The sequence below is a fragment of the Chrysemys picta genome, chromosome 2 (assembly GCF_011386835.1).
Source record: "Chrysemys picta bellii isolate R12L10 chromosome 2, ASM1138683v2, whole genome shotgun sequence".
NCBI classification, from domain to species: domain Eukaryota; kingdom Metazoa; phylum Chordata; order Testudines; family Emydidae; genus Chrysemys; species Chrysemys picta.
The window spans coordinates 240,200,712-240,216,914 of record NC_088792.1 but is presented as its reverse complement, the minus strand read 5'-3'; the positions used below and the strand labels follow the sequence as shown (position 1 = coordinate 240,216,914).

General features: G+C 40.3%; 1 protein-coding gene across 2 annotated transcripts; it reads left to right on the top strand.

Moving 5' to 3' along the window:
- Positions 1–230: 230 nt before the first annotated feature.
- On the top strand, positions 231–14,961 carry IMPA1 (inositol monophosphatase 1). Of its 2 annotated transcripts, XM_005301503.5 has the most exons (9): positions 231–419; positions 2,863–2,944; positions 4,186–4,319; positions 5,217–5,321; positions 5,890–5,935; positions 6,064–6,172; positions 6,923–7,031; positions 11,020–11,171; positions 12,605–14,961. In XM_005301503.5, exons 2-9 carry the CDS (start codon positions 2,882–2,884, stop codon positions 12,721–12,723), a joined length of 837 nt encoding a protein of 278 aa, XP_005301560.1. In that variant the 5' UTR covers positions 231–419; positions 2,863–2,881; the 3' UTR covers positions 12,724–14,961. The 2 variants fall into 2 exon arrangements, 1 of the variants encoding a protein (XP_005301560.1); XR_006173081.2 differs by lacking the exon at positions 6,923–7,031 and having other exon boundaries at positions 249–419.
- The last annotated feature ends 1,242 nt before the right edge of the window (positions 14,962–16,203 follow it).

Below are 16,203 nucleotides of genomic sequence, written 5' to 3'. Positions count from 1 at the left end.
AGAATCTGCAGAGTCCCCGCGTGTCATGTCCCCTGAAATCCCCACTGTCCCGCCAGTAACGTTACAGGGAGACCGGGTCTAAACCCCCTCGTCCTCCGCCACCGAGAACATCCCTCTCCCCGCTGTGCTGCGGGCACCGACAGAATGCGGGGCGGGGGCTGCACAGCACTTGCAAAGCGGGGGAGAGGGACGCCTATTGGCTGGGTGCTGTCGCCTCGCGCAGGCGCAGAGGGACAGCCGGTCAGACCGCGCGGGGAGGAGAGTAAATCGAGCAGAGGGGAGGGAAGGGTTAACACTTACCGCAGAGGCCGGCGAAGGGCTTCCGCCCGCTCGCGCATGCGCACTACCTCGGGATGGTTCTGCGGGGGTCACTGACTCACCACCAGCACGGATAAGGACCCCGGCACGGGCTGTGTGAGGTAAGGGGGGGACGGGACTCCTCGCCAGGGGCTACTCGGCATCCGATTGCTGCGGGCGGGTCGGTGTCGGAGCCGGCCCAGCCCCGCGTCCCCGGCAGCGGCCGAGCCCGGGGCGGCGCCCGAGGGGCAGAGTGTAGCGGCACAACCAGCAGCAGCCCTCCGCTTTTGCTACTAGTCGCAGTTCCCGCCACGCGGACGTGACCTTCTTGGCTACTTCCCAGGACTTGCTACCGCCTGGTCCGGGGGTTGCGGGTTAGGCGGGATGGGGCTTTGGGTTGAAAACTGTCACGATTTGCTTCCTCCTTGTGTGTCGTCACCCCGGCCCGGCGGTGTGTGGGAGCCCGCTCCGGGCGGGGGCTGCGGCGCTCCGGGGTTGCTCCGTAGCGAGCCCCAGCCGTTACTCGGGGTTTGAAACCCTTCGTGGCTGCTCCCCGCTGTGACTGTTGCCATCGGGCGGGCGGCACCTGGATCCGCGGTGGCTCCGAAGTGGATTGAAGTAAATCAGAAGAGGGCGCTCCCGTTGCACAACAAGTGCCCACGCAGGGACTTATGCCGAGCTCATTATCAGAACAGTTATTTTGGTCAATTCCCATTTGTAGGCAAGTCCTCACTCCCAGTAACACATGCACCCCTCTAGTGTCTCCCCAAATACCCCCTCCAGCTGCCCCCTGCCCGCCCCCGCCAGTCTCCTCTCTTGGGGAACCTGAAATATAGTAACTTCACCCATTATCCTGATCCATCTTTACTGGCTATATAACCTTATTCTACTTAATGCCGTTCTTACTAAATCCAGTAGCCTAACATGATTATTTGTACATTTCTACAACTGTTTTTATTATAAGTGCTATGATATTTAATGACAATGCCAGAATGCTCTTAATTCAACAGATCCTTCTGCCATGGAGAGAATACTTTGCATTGCATTGCATTGCTTTTTAGCAATCCCTTTTTCAGTTTCAGGAGCAGTATTGATGGAGTGCTGTGGTGGATCCATCAGGTTTAAAGCACTGTTCTCCAGAATAGGTTTTGGAGTACTAGGACTCTACTCTCTGTTTTAAATAAATAAATAATCCCTGGAAATGCCAGAGGTTCCTACAGTTCACTTAATCTAGTGGGTCATACACTAATTTTATGTCATTAAAATTAATCTTATCTAAAAATATTGCGTAGTACATTATATAGTACACTGCTTGTGCAAACTAACCTAAATTATAATATTGATAATGTGTTTTCATACTGGTGCAGAATATCTTGAGGATGTAAAAGCAAGTGTGTACTAAATAACTGTGATATTCTGTAACTTTTTCTATGTGGAATTAACCATTTTTGAGGGGTCTGAGTGTGAAATGTATCTCCAAAATAGGACAGTTACTTATTTTGCACTCTGGTTTTAAAATGTCTGAAACAATTTAACCCAAAGTTGGTTTAAAAATAGTCAGCCAGTTTTTCATCCAAAGCAAATTATAGTGAAAATTCTAACAATTTGACTGAGCATTAGACATTGTCTAAAAACATGATCATAACACCACTATGGCCCTGATCCTGCAAAGCCATATATTAGTGCTGAAGTTTACACATGGTGAGTATTCCCATCAAAGTTGCTGACTGCCCACCGTATGTAAAGTTAAGCACGCATGTATGTCTTTCCAGTTTCAGGGTCTATGCTTAATAGTGTCTTGGATTTAATCTTGCCTGCTTGTTTTTAAAAGTATAGAAAAATAATAATAATGATATAAACTTTAAATTACCCAACAATACACGAACAACGCAAAGCTTTAGTGTTTTCATGAATTAACCCCTGTACTGTGGAGAACAGGCAAGCTTTCATTGTCCAGCATTTTTGTATGAGCATAAATTCCAGCAGAGAGGGGATGTTGAAGTCAGAAACAGGTCAACAATTTTGGAGGACTTGTAAAACTTTCTATATATAGTAAGAGCTTTATCTGGCATGTTGGGGAAATGGCAGGTGCTGGTTAGTCAAAAATTCCGGTTAACTAAGAGTTATACTTACCAATGGAAGGAGGGAGTTTGGGCGTGGGAGGGTACTCAGGGGTGGGGGTTGGAGTGTGGAAGGGGTTTCGGAGTGCCAGATCCAGGTGATGGTCACCTCAAGCGGCGACATATCCCTAGGCAGAGGAGCGGCCTGGCGGCTCCGTGCGCTGCCTCTGCCCACAGGTGTCACCCTCACAGCTCCCACTGGCCATGATTCCTGGCCAATTGGAGCTGCGAAGCCAGCGTGTGGGGTGGGGGTAGCACACGGAGCCCCTGTGGCCGTTCTTCTGCCTAGGAGCAGCAGGGACAACCAGACCTCTGGCAACCCCATTGAAGATTTGTATTGGGAGATATCAGAAATGCCTATTTCTAGAGCTTTCTGGTTGATGAAGTGCCAGATGACACAGCTTTTACTGTATTAAGTATCTGTGTTAACAAATCTACCCAATAGGTACTGTACCGAGGATAAGATGGCTGATCCTTGGCAACAATGCATGGATTATGCAGTTACTTTAGCAAGAAAGGCTGGAGAGGTATGTAAACTTACTTACAAATTACTGTCTGTTTCTAGAGAAACTCATGTATGTCTTATAGGGGAATTTTACTTTTAGGTTTGCCCAGATATTCCACCTCTATATTTTGTCAAAAACAAACATAAATTAGCGTAATCGTCTTAAGCAAAATGACATTAAGTTCGAAATAGGAAGGTATCCTGTTCTCGATTGGGCTAATTTAGGAAAAAATCTTTGCAACGCCTGAGGCTGATACTGAGCAATGATTTGTGGTTTATCCTTTCTCCTTGTTGCACAAACGCTTTTGGTACCTTAAATTTGGTTAAAAGTGTTTCCCTTTAAGTTCCCTTGCTGCTGTAGCAGGCAGCATCTCATTTGTCCCTCATACCACTGTCTTTTTGTCTGAACAGTTTTGTACTGTACTTCAGTGTGCATGGCTACTGGCAGCATTTTCTGAGTGGTTTTTCCATAGTTCTGTGTCTCTTCTCACAGGAAGCCTGCTTCCACTATGGTGCCTCTCTAGCCCTTGGACAGACAATTTGCCTCCTCCTTCCCTCCTCTCCCTTTCATTGAGGCTCTCTCCCTTGCCAGGCAACAGCTCCTACTCTCTCACTATAGGTGGTTTGCCTCTCCGGCTGTGGTCTAACATGGCAGGAGAGCAAGAAAAAGAGCTAGCAGATCTCTGAGGAGCCATGGGGTAGGGTGGATGGCCAGGTCTCCATTTCCTGCCTCTGCTTCTATACAGTAGCCTCTTACTGTGTATCCAAGTAAGACGAGGGCATATACCAGCCACACAGTCTTCAGAATCACAGTAAATATTGAAGTCCCTTCAACTGCCTCAGTAAACATTCCCTCAAACAAAGGTTCATCTCATTTCATTAGAAGTCCTCAATAGGATTTTCTTGGCTGGGAGGTAGAGATTCAGTCACATGTGCATGGCCTGGCCTGAAAATAACTTACCTAGGTGCAGCGTTTAGTGTTTCATTACAGCTTTGTAGCATTGATAATACTCTTACAATATTTTAGCAAGAAATTTTAAAACAGCTCCTAAGAAAACGGAGCCGACTGATGTTCCATCTTTAAATGAGATTACTTGCAGTACATAAAGTTAAGCACGTGTGTAAATTAGGATCAGATTATTACAGTCAGAAAAGAATAATGATGTGTTGAACTTTCCTGGAAGCCGTAATAATAATAATAAATATTAAATAATAATAATAATTTCCTGAAGTTTCTTATAAACAAAATAATATTCTTTACAGGTAGTCCGGGAAGCATTGAAAGAGGAAATATCCATTATGGTTAAAAGCTCACCAGCAGATCTAGTGACAGTCACTGATCAAAAAGTGGAAAAAATGATTATTTCTTCTATAAAAGAAAAATATCCTTCTCACAGGTACATCTTCTGTTGATATTTTAATTGCTACTCATGGGAGAAGAGGAAATGGTGGGTGAAGGGCTAAAGTATGGAGTCTTTTTTTTTTTTTTTTTTTTTTTTCTCAAGGAAATTTAATATGAGATTGCCGGGAAGTTAAGGAAGAACTCCATAACTTCAGATGTGAAATATTTAAGTGGCACTTACTATAAGGTCCGTAGACGTACTTCTGATTTTCTACTTGTACCTGACAGTGTGTAGTCATAGTACACTTTGGCACAGGAAAAGGCCTTCTGGTCATACATGACCAATAGTTGAACATATTCTCTTCAGAGTTTTTAATTATATCCCTCAACCTTCCCAGTTCTTCAGAAATAAATGGTTTATTGAATGGGAATTTCATATATTTTGCTTAATTGACGATCCTCCCCAAGGCAGCCTCCCAATTGACTTATTGCTTATGTTTAGTACAGTTTACATAAAACAATTTTGCCAAAATTCCCTGTTGTCCTCTAGTTTCTTACATCCTTATGTGGTACTATGACCTCATGACACTGGATATATTGAAAAATGGTAAACCAGATTGCTCTAATAAGACGAGAAACTTCAATGTTATGTCTAAAATAATGCTAAATTTTGTAAACTAATATTAAAGGATAGAAACATTTTTACTAGCTCTACCATTGTGCCTCCTTATCTCTAATACCACAAATATCATTCCTCAACAGGCAGCCCTCTAGCTTGCTAAGATACCAGTTGCAATTTAGCTGTTTTCAGATAAATTTCAGATTAATAATTGCTGTTTAATTTTCAGGTTACATCTGGTTTTCTTTTAAGAATGATAAACATCACCCACTGCAAAGTTAAATTCTAGCCTCTTAAACTATTCGTGTTTTAAATATATTTTGGCTACTCTAGTTTCATTGGAGAAGAATCTGTTGCAGCTGGAGAAGGCAGTACCTTGACAGACAATCCCACGTGGATTATTGACCCTATTGATGGAACTACTAACTTTGTACACAGGTATATCTGTTTATTTTGTCCATGATTACTACTTAAATTGGGCAACATTTAGACTAGAATTTTTTTTGCTGTTTCTTTGGAACCATTTAAGTAACCATGTTTAATGGTGTTTCCAATTGTATTCATTGCATCTCTTTATAGATCTTGAGTTTCTTGCTTATATTTGATTAGAAACAGCCAGGCAAGTATTACCAGAGTAGCAGTGCTTCTGCAAGTACTATAATGCTCTCAAATAGAATGTTTTCCAGCTGTAACTAACAGTTGGCATGCCTTGAGAGACTAGCATTATATAGTATAATTAGTACAAAGTTAGAAGAAAACACCCATTTTGCTGCAAATATCAACCTGAAAGTTTGAAAGCAAAAGATGCAGTATTAACAAATAAACTCTATGTAATTACAGTTGGCATTGCTGAGCCTGTTTGGTGACGAAGGGTAGCTTACACCCTCCATATTTCCTCTGTTATTACATGGCTGGAATACAACTAGGACTTTAAAAAATGTATAGTAACAAAAGAAACATAATATCTCAATTATAAATTAGTAAAATATTTTGTTTTGTTTTGAAGGTTTCCATTTGTGGCAGTTTCGATTGGCTTTGTTGTCAACAAAAAGGTATATTTATTTTATTAACATCCAACAGAGAAATAAAATCAAATTCATAACCTATTATTAACCACTACTCTCTTTATGTAAAACTGGCATTTCCACACTAATGGAAAAGAAACCTTTCTTCTTTGCAGATTGAATTTGGAGTTGTATACAGTTGTGTGGAAGACAAAATGTACACTGGCAGGAAAGGAAAAGGTGCATTTTGCAACGGTCAGAAGCTTCGAGTATCAGGACAAGAAGGTGAGTTGAACTGAGTAGCTTATTTTGGGAAGGGGAATGAGGATGGAAATTCTTACATTTATTTTTTCCAAAATATAATTATTAGAAACCATTGATGTATAATGTCTCCTTTTCTCATAGCTATTCCTCACTCACATACCTGCACAAATGTACACTTATTTACCCATAGAGTGTAAGCCCTTTGAGGAAGGATCCCATATTTTGTTTTCTTTGAAGCACATAACATGCTTGTGAATGTTATAAAATAAAAGTAAAATTAAGAAATTTGGGAGTTTTATCTATATTTGTTAAACTGGTCTGTTTAGAAACAGTGACAAATCTACCAAAAAATTAGTCTTATTTCAGCCCTGAACCTGCGAAACATTTAAATTGTAGGCCTAACTTTAGTTGTACCACTGTTCACCTGTTTCTCAATTTACATGAAATTAAGTCCATGTTTAAATACTTGGCTGCATTAAGACCTTAACGATTTGAAAAATGTTCTGATTCTTACCAAGAATCGCAATTTGCGATTATAAGTAACCCCAGTGAACACACTCACAAAGTGAGACTGGATAGTGCTGCCTTTTTTTCTTCCTGTTAGTGTCTAGCCAAAAGTAGTTAATTCTATGCTATATTGAATATAAAGTGAACATGTGAGATGAATGTTTATTACAATGAGCAATCAGTGAAAGTGCATGATATGCTTAAATATTGTCCTTATGTAAGTCAAAGTGTTGGGAAAAAAATTGTCACTTTTTCCCTTCCCAGATATTACAAAATCACTTTTAGTAACAGAAATGGGATCTAACCGTGAACCAGAGACTTTAAAGATAGTTCTTTCTAACATGGAAAGGCTTCTCAGTATTCCTGTTCATGGGTAAGGTATTTTTTAATTTGTTTTTCGTCTTCTGCTTGAAGCTTACACCAAACATGATTTTTAGAAAGGAAAATGGCAGTCAAACTCAGCTTTCTTTGCTGTAATTTTAAAAAAAAAAAAAAAAAAAAAAAAAAAGGATGATACAATTTAAATCAAGCTGTCTTGTGGCTTTTACCAAGAAACTGTACGTAAGAGACAAGATTTACGCAACATTGTTATTTATCATGATGAGAGAGAGGCATGGAGGTAGTTTGACTTCTATATTTGGAGGGGGGGAGGCGGCTCCAGTCAGGCCAGTGGGGTTGCGCGTGGACAGGGAGCCATTTCCGATTGGGTGATTCCAGGGGCTACTTAAGCAGCTGAAAACTCTAGCTTTTTGCAGATAACTTAAAAATTAGCTGACAAGAGCACTATATCTAATTCCTGTATAAAGAAAGAAAATTAAATAAAGGGACAGTGGTTAGGTTTAAAAATTTTAATGTATATTCTTACTTTGTTACTACTCTTGAATACAGCAGTTGAAACAATTGTAGAAAAATCTGATTGTCTATCATTTATGCTACTTACTTTTTTGCAGTTCACCAAGCGTGGAATAGATAATTTAACTTTTGGAAACACCCTACTAGGGCAAGGCCCTGTGAGTTTATACTGCACCTGCCTGGAGCTCTAGATGTGTTACCCTAATACAAATAATAATAGACTAGAAACTGACTTTAAACAGGAAAGTGTCAGTTTCACTCAAGTCATTTTCATTTCAATTTAAAGTCAACTTACTTTCCAGAGGCTCTTAAACACAACGTTGCAGTGATTGAGTTGCAGTTCTCACAGGAGAATATTTAAAACCAAACACCGAGAAAATTCCATATTTTAAAGTTGAGAAAAAAACAGACTTGTTTATTATTTAGAGTTTGTGTATGTATATATACATTTTTTTGAAGTACCATTCTGTGTTTGGACACTGCCTCAGTTCCCATTGCTGTAAAATGGAAAAAACAACACCTGCCTGCCATATGGAATTAAAAGGATTAGATTGATATCTGTGGAGCAGGAACTGGGTGGTCTTAATGTTTTGTATGATGCCTAGCACAATGGGGGACTCCTACTGGTTTAAGGTCTTTGGGCGCTACCATAACATTAGTCAGCTTTTGAGATGCCCACTGGTGGTATCTGAAGGGAATTTACTTGGTGAGTTGGATGTCGGTGGAGTACAGGTCAATCTCTAGGTTGGCCCAAATAACAGCTTTCATCCCCCACAAGCTCAGCACCTATTAGCAGAATTTGCAGCATAGCATGGACACCTACGTGTCCTTGAAGCTGCAACCACTAGTGGACATGATGGCTCTGGACCAGAAGGGTCTGTTCCCGGCCTCTTCCCATGGAGAGGAGAGGTGACTCCCTGCTTCTCTGAGGGCAAACTGACCCCAAGACCCACTTAGCTGCTCCTAGCCCCCCAGCCTTCTGCAGCTCCCCCTCCCTCAGAATCCTTGCACTAGGGACTGTTCCCTCTCAGCTGCTCCTCCCTCAGGACACAGCCCTATGCCCTCTCCTCTCCCTTCCCCTGAAGATTGACTGCCCCCCCCCTCCCCACGGCTCCAATATCCCCATCACTGGAGGCCCTGTGCTTTCCGTTTCCTTCCCACCACTATGCTACCCCCCCACCACCACTGTAGACCCTGTGCTCCCCCTCCTTGCCTGCCCCACCCTCAGAGACCTGCTCACTGCCCCGCTACTATTGGTTCGGAGGATTGTCATTCCATATAGTCTCAGCTGCTGATTGGGACGGGATGGGTGAGCTAGTGCAGCAGAGGAGGAAACTGACAGGGGTGAATCCCCGGCTCCTGGAGGAAGGGACCTGACTGCACGGTGCTGCAGCGAAGAGCTCTTCCTGGGGCTGGGGTGTGCACCACGAGCAGACTTCTGGTACAAAACTCAGGGGTGAGCAGGTGTCCCCCCACCCACCCTGTCCCTCTTAAACGGTGAAAACGGTGGCCCTGTGTGGAGGAGGGAAAATTCTGCACCTACCTGATTTTGCAGTTTGGGGGGTGCAACGCCCGCACCTCCCCAAATTATGCCCATGGAGAGAAGTACTAAACTTTGTAATCTCAGCTATTCTTACAGATCCTCGTGGCTTTGTTTAAACCCAAGGCATTGAATGAAAAAAAAAATGAATAGGAATTTACCTTGAAAAACCCGCTTAATTAACTATTATTTAGAAAGTAGGATATATAGTACAAAACCATGCCAATCAAAACACCATTGAGGATTTAAAGACTTTGGTATATGCTTTGAACTAAACGTTAGTTCTTTGGTCTAAAAAGTATCATTTTATACTGGGTTCTAAAAACGAAGTCTTCTATTTTTTTCTGAAATCATGTTTTCTACCTTCTGGTACAGAGACACTTGAAAAAGTCATGTGAAATCATAGAAACTAGATACAAAGAAGATCTATCAGGTTATCTAGGTTCCCCTTCTCTGATGTAACTAAGGAGAAAAATCAGGAGGTAAAAAACTGTAACTATTATGTAGAGCTTTTCAGAGTTGTTTCTTTTTTTTTTTCTTTTTCCTGCAGACAAAAAAAATTCAGCCATGGACTGTATTTTTTTTGGTTTTTGGCCAAAAAAAATTTCCACAAAAATCCAGTTTTCCACAGCCAATTTTTTTATCATAAACACAGTTTCAATGGATACTTTTTGACCAGCCTTACTTGTGTGTGTATATATGTGGCTTTAAGGGTCCAGTCATGCACAGGGCCGTAACCCAGGTGGGGCAAGAAGGGCAGCCGCCCAGGGCACAAAACAGTGGAGGCAGAAAAATGATGATGGAAAAACGGTAGTGGTGCAAATATGCTTGTTCACCCAGGGCGCTAAAATGCCTAGTTACAGTTCTGGTCATGCAACTTTTATTCACACAAGTACTCTTACTGAGTTTAGTGGGAATATTTACATGAGTAAGGATTGCAGGATTGGGCCCGACGAGGAAATATCCTTTCTTCCAGGTTTCTTAGACTCCTTTCTGGTTCCTTGAGCACATATGCCATTCATACTTCCACAAAGATTTTTGATATAATGAAACAAGGTATCACCTGTCTATACTTGAATTCAGATTTTACATTTTCTGTGAAATGAAGAGTTAAACTACCTTTGCTCAGGGCACAGTAGTATCATCTGTTCCATTTTGAATCTTCACTTTGAAGTTCTAAGCTGCCAGCTATATGCTGTTTGTAAATCAAGGGTCACAGATGATTAACTGGCTCTTGCCATGACTTGAGCACCACCCTGCTTTATATAACAATTCAATCTATATTTTATTGATAACTGTCTGATATATGAAAATATGTGATGTCTTTTAGTGAACTTGTCAGATAATTGTACAACTTGTTCAGGGGCAGTAATGCTGATAAGAGCACTGTGAATATGAAACAGAAAAGAATATTGAAAATGTCCTCTTTATAGCTGATTTACATTGCATAGTTGTTTATTTTTTGTGAGAATTACATTTACGTTTTTGTAAAAGTCAAGAAAGCTGCTTATTGACTCAGTTGTGAAAGCTAAGTAACTTTTCCAATCAGACAACAATTTAAATTGCACATTAATTAGCACTCACAAAGCAAAGTGGACTATCCATTATTTCAAAGATGGATATTTTTAATAATGTTTTTCTTGGATTATTTAAACACACCTCAAGCTTTCACCTTGAAAGCAATTTTGAAAGTGATTTCCTTTAAATTACTTTATTACTCTTTCTTTTTAACACTAGTTAACTGAAATCTGGGAATGAATGCATGCATACTTGTTTGCAATTAGGATAAAAAATAAGCAGGAGAAAACAGAGGAACTGGCTTATGTCTCACAAGTAATATGCCTTAACATTAGCCTTAGTTTCCTTCTTTGCTTTATTCACGCTGGCTGGTATACACTGTTTGGTTAGTTTTAATATTTTGATGTTCCCGTAAACTACTCTCAATTAATGAATCTCGTATCTGTTTTAGGATTAGAGCTGTTGGTACAGCAGCTGTAAACATGTGCCTTGTGGCAACTGGTGGAGCCGATGCATATTATGAGATGGGCATTCATTGCTGGGATATGGCAGGAGCTGGAATTATCATTACTGAAGCAGGTGGAGTGCTGCTGGATGTATCAGGTAAATGAAGGGGAACCTTCAGGAAATTGTGTGTTTTTTTTTTTTTTTTTTTTTTTTTTTTTAAATCAACCACCTGGCAAACCATAACGATGACCCATATCAGTAAGATTTTCAGCCATCCTAGTATCTGGGTGGTTCTTAACTCTATTAAACAGTGTTTCCATCAAATTAATGCACAGAGATAGTTGTCACTTGTTTTATCCTTTAGTTCACTTAGCAGAAGTTCTTGCTCACTAGCATTGAGTCTCTTGCAGTAGAATCATTCCCTGTTAGGATATGAAAGTCAATAATAAGTCTGAATTCTTCTCCCAGATATTAATGTTAGGTACCAGCTGAACTCAATGAGACTTGTGCATGCTTATCCAGGGACAGAACTTGATCTGAACTAATTACATTAGCTAAATACACCTCTACCCCGATATAACGCTGTCCTCGGGAGCCAAAAAATCTTACCGCGTTATAGGTGAAACCGCGTTATATCAAACTTGCTTTGATCCGCTGGAGTGGGCAGCCCCGCCCCCCTGGAGCACTGCTTTGCCGAATTCGTGTTCTATCAGGTCGCGTTATATCAGGGTAGAGGTGTACTTACAATTTTTCTGTGCCAGTATAACAAATTTTTAATTCTGCCAAAGTGGTGCTATACATTCAACCACAGACAGTAAAACCCTTCCATGTTTGGGTAAGTGATGGCAAAAAGAGGCTTCAAAGAAAGTGGAGACTGTCTAGACCCACACTAAGGGATAATAGAGCTCCCACCCACCTCCATGGTCCTGGTGGTCCCCATTTCTGATGGCCATTCCCTGTGCAGTGCAAGGGTCAATTTCTAGTTTTACCTCAATGATAGGGTCAAATTGGAGGCATGCAGGATTTACATCAGCCACAGGGCTGAAGTCACCCCAGTGAAACATCTCTTCAGCCACTCTGTGGGTTCCGTGGAGGATGCCTTCCCAATCTCCTTCAGCACACAGCTTTGTTATTCTGTCTTTTCCCTGATTCATTTCTCACCAAATCCTTTACTGTTTCTCCAAACTAAAAATCAAATGTATGTGTTTTTTAAGTGAAACATGTTAAATGTCTGCTGCTTCCCTTATGCAACCATTAATATAACACATTTCTAGTATTGTTAGGGGGTGCGCAGTATAAACCAAGTAGAGTTAGGAGCCTGTCCCCTTTGGCAGCATTTCCTAAGGTTGGGTAGCATGAAGAATTTGGTTGCTATATACATGAATGAGCTACTGGATTGTGTTTTACATTGTTAGTGTTGAGAATTTGATTTTACACACTGTAAAATATTTTTTTTTAAGATTTGGATTTAATACAATTTCTGCTAGACTAAGTATTGCATTTTGACAGTTGATCTTAATTCTCATTTTTGTCAAGATTAAAATTCTTCTAAGACTATGAGCCAGTTACGTTGTTGACTTTGTTTCTAGGAGGACCATTTGATTTGATGTCACGAAGAATAATTGCTGCAAGTAGTCGAGCCATAGGAGAGAGAATAGCCAAAGAGCTTCAGATAATCCCCCTACAAAGGGACGATGCCACAAATTGAATACCACAACTACACTTAAGTGTGGTAATACTAAGTTTGTCAACAGTTGTCACATACTCTGGGAATTTAGAAAATAACGTCCCATGTAAGGTCACATGTTGCACTTAAATGGGTAGTAATATACTTCTGAATATATCTTATTACAAATTGATTTCTAAATAGGGTTTTGAAATCAGACCCATTTGAAACTGTTATAGAACTGGTTCTAACAAAGTTTGTGGTTTGTGTAAATAAAACATCAGTTTTGCTGTAAATTTTATTTCCTGTGTAGTATTATGGCTGCTTAAATGAGTTAAAGGAAAAAAGGACACAATCCCATAAAAGTGATATTTAAAATTTATATAGCACACTGGAAGATAGAGAGCAACTAATGCTCTAAGTCATATGTTACAAAGAGAAAGTTTATTGCTCCTGGTTCCAGTTTTCTCATGGTTTTCCCCCAATGTGATCAAGGTTGATTGTTGCTTATGAGATTTTCATATAAAGCCTCTAAATTGTTACAGTGCTATCAGTCTGTCCAGAAGTTCTCACCAGTGAAGGAAATGTAGAAGTAGATCACATGATCCCAGACCTCACTTTGGAGACAATCACATTTAGTTTTTGGCACACTTCAGGACACTTGTATGTTATCACTGTGCAAGAGTGATTCAACAATGATTTCAGTTGCTATTGCAGGGAATGTTTAGAGAAATACCTAGAGAAAAGAAGACACATTTATTTTTTAGACTTATGTGCCCATTACTTCTATAGACCTAACTGACTGCTGTTCCTAAAAAATAAGATGTAATGTGGAAGAAGAAAACTCTGTACGCACCTCCTGTCATGCCTTCAGGCAAAAGTCTGAGAAATGAAGTGGGTTTTATGCTAAATAGTTAAAAGCAAGACCATAAGCTAAATGGGTCCATTGGTTTCAGTTGATGCTGCCTCCTGCATATTCTCTACTTGATGTGTGTGTAGCTCCCATTAACTGTTTAGGGGATTTACTCATACATTTCCAGGAGAGAATCTACCTCAAAGTCTAAATACAATTTGAAATCCAAAAGATTCTCATAACTCATTGACCTACCTCCCAAAAAAACAACCCTCCCCACCCATTTTAATTAAAATTAAGACAGTAGTCCAGACTTTCATCTTAATTATTATTTGATAGTTATGACAGTAATGACCAGTCAGGATCAGGGTTCTATTGTGCTACATACTGTATAAGCACATATGAGGGCACAGGTCAAGCTCTAAAATTTACAGTTAAAGAAATTACAGTATTTTAAATCTTAATGCTAATTTTTCTAATTTCAAAGCCTAAAGGTTAGTTGTTCTTTGCAGTCTGAGTTATTTTTAGAATTATGTTGATATCAGTGGGTACATTGAACAGTTACTGTACATTTTAGAGTAAAAATTAGTCAGTTTAGGGACTGATTAGTAACTAGGGCCAAAAATTTCAGAAGTGTCCTCTAAATTTGGATGTCTAATTGAGACACCAAGTTATGATCACTTTTGAAAATACGTGGTTGTTTTTTATTTCTTACGCGCTGGTTCGGCGGCTGGCAAGACGCGATAAATCGAACCCAGAAGTGCTCCCCGTCGACTCTGGTAATCCTGCTCGGCGTGAGGAGTACGCGGAGTGGACGGGGGAGCCTGCCTGCCGCGTCTGGACCGCGGTAAGTTCGAACTAAGGTACGTCGACTTCAGCTACGTAATTCACGTAGCTGAAGTTGTGTACCTTAGTTCGAATTGGGGGGTTAGTGTAGACCAGGCCTTAGTGTGGAAAAAGGTGTTTTGTATCTTAAAATACAAGCACCAGCAGGTATCTTGATAAATTTCCTTGGAACAGTTATATTTTGCTAGTTTTACAGAAATGTTTAATTAGAAACTCCAGTGCCAGGCCAACTTTAAACAATTAGCCCTAGTGGAGAAAAAGAATTGCATGATAATTCAGGGGCTAAGGAGAAGGAACTCATTAGAGTTTCATTTCTTGGGGGCCCTGTAGGAAAAAAATAATCAAAACCTTTTGAACTTCACCACAGCTTCATTGTTTTTAAATCTAAGATATGAATGTGATGTCTTAGCAGGTCTGCCCAATATATTTTCTCTATGGGTTTTTGTGAGAAGTTTGAGTGTGAAATATGAACTGTGCAGAAGTTCTGATGTTAAACTGATTTGTTTTGTAAAATGGAAATGTATAAACTAGTACTTGATGTGAGAGATGTCTGCAATAAAAGAAAAAACATTGCTTTATTAGTGGATCGTCTGAAAAGTTTCTGTACATATTTGGTTTGTTAGATATTTTCATTCTGTCTTTCAAAATGCTAAAGGCGTTTAGACCATATTACACACACAATTGCTGCTGGCCAATTTTGATTAATATTAAAACTGTTTTTAATTATTAAAAAAATAAAAAGTCAAACTAGCAAACTTTGTATTCTGAAAAAGACAACGAGGAGTCCTTGTGGCACCTGATGAAGTGGATTATAGCCCACAAAAGCTTATGCCCAAATAAGTTTTAGTCTCTAAGGTGCCACAAGGACTTCTCATTGTTTTTGCTGATACAGACTAACACGTCTACCCCTCTGAAATTTGTATTCTGATTATACCTTTAAAACTTAGGGGTGTGTGTGTGTGTGAGAGAGAGTCTGCCTACTTCACACACAATCTATCACATATTTACAAGAGATAGCAACTGCCTCCTTGCAACTACCAAATTTGTGACTCCATTTCCTCACTCTTAGTTAGAAGGAATACACTTCTGTTCCCTCACTCCCTGTCCAAATGTCCCAGTTGCAGCCACAGACTTTCAATTAGGACTGCATGACTACTCCTTCATGCAAATATTTACATCTTACCATGGGTGGGTTCCTACACAGTTGATCAGTTAAGCATAATACCAATCAAAATCATTTTGCCTGAAATAAGCTTAAAGATGTTGCACAGCCCGTGCTTTTTTATTGGGTAACAGTTTCACTGTGGAGAACAGTAAGGCAAGTGAAGCATCCCTTACACTAGAGTTTCCCATGCCAAATGTGATGCTGGGTGGGGAACAAGACTTCCTCTCTCACAGCTGGGCAGGAGGAAGGGAAAACCAAAATACAACAGCAACACTGAGGTGTAGGAGCAAATCCTTTCTTATGAGAAGGGATGAGGTAGTTTTTATTTGAATATTCCTGGCTCGATGAGAGCCATTCTTCTCTCATGTGACTATGCAGGGGAAGTTACTTCAGAAGATGAAGTTCTGCTGCTGGAGGTGGAGGGCATAGAGCTATATACAAATTCCCTGTGTTAAATAACCCACTTCCCTATTTTCCCTTGGATGGTAGGCTGGTGCTATTCAACCAGCCTGTGTCATTTTGTGACCTCAGAGGTGCTAAACACTTTTTCTGGATTGGGTCATAAAATGACTTGCACCTGAAGAAAAAAGGAAAATCTTTATAACTCTAGCTCATGCTCTTTGTATACAGTATTTGAGTAATATATAGACAAATACTA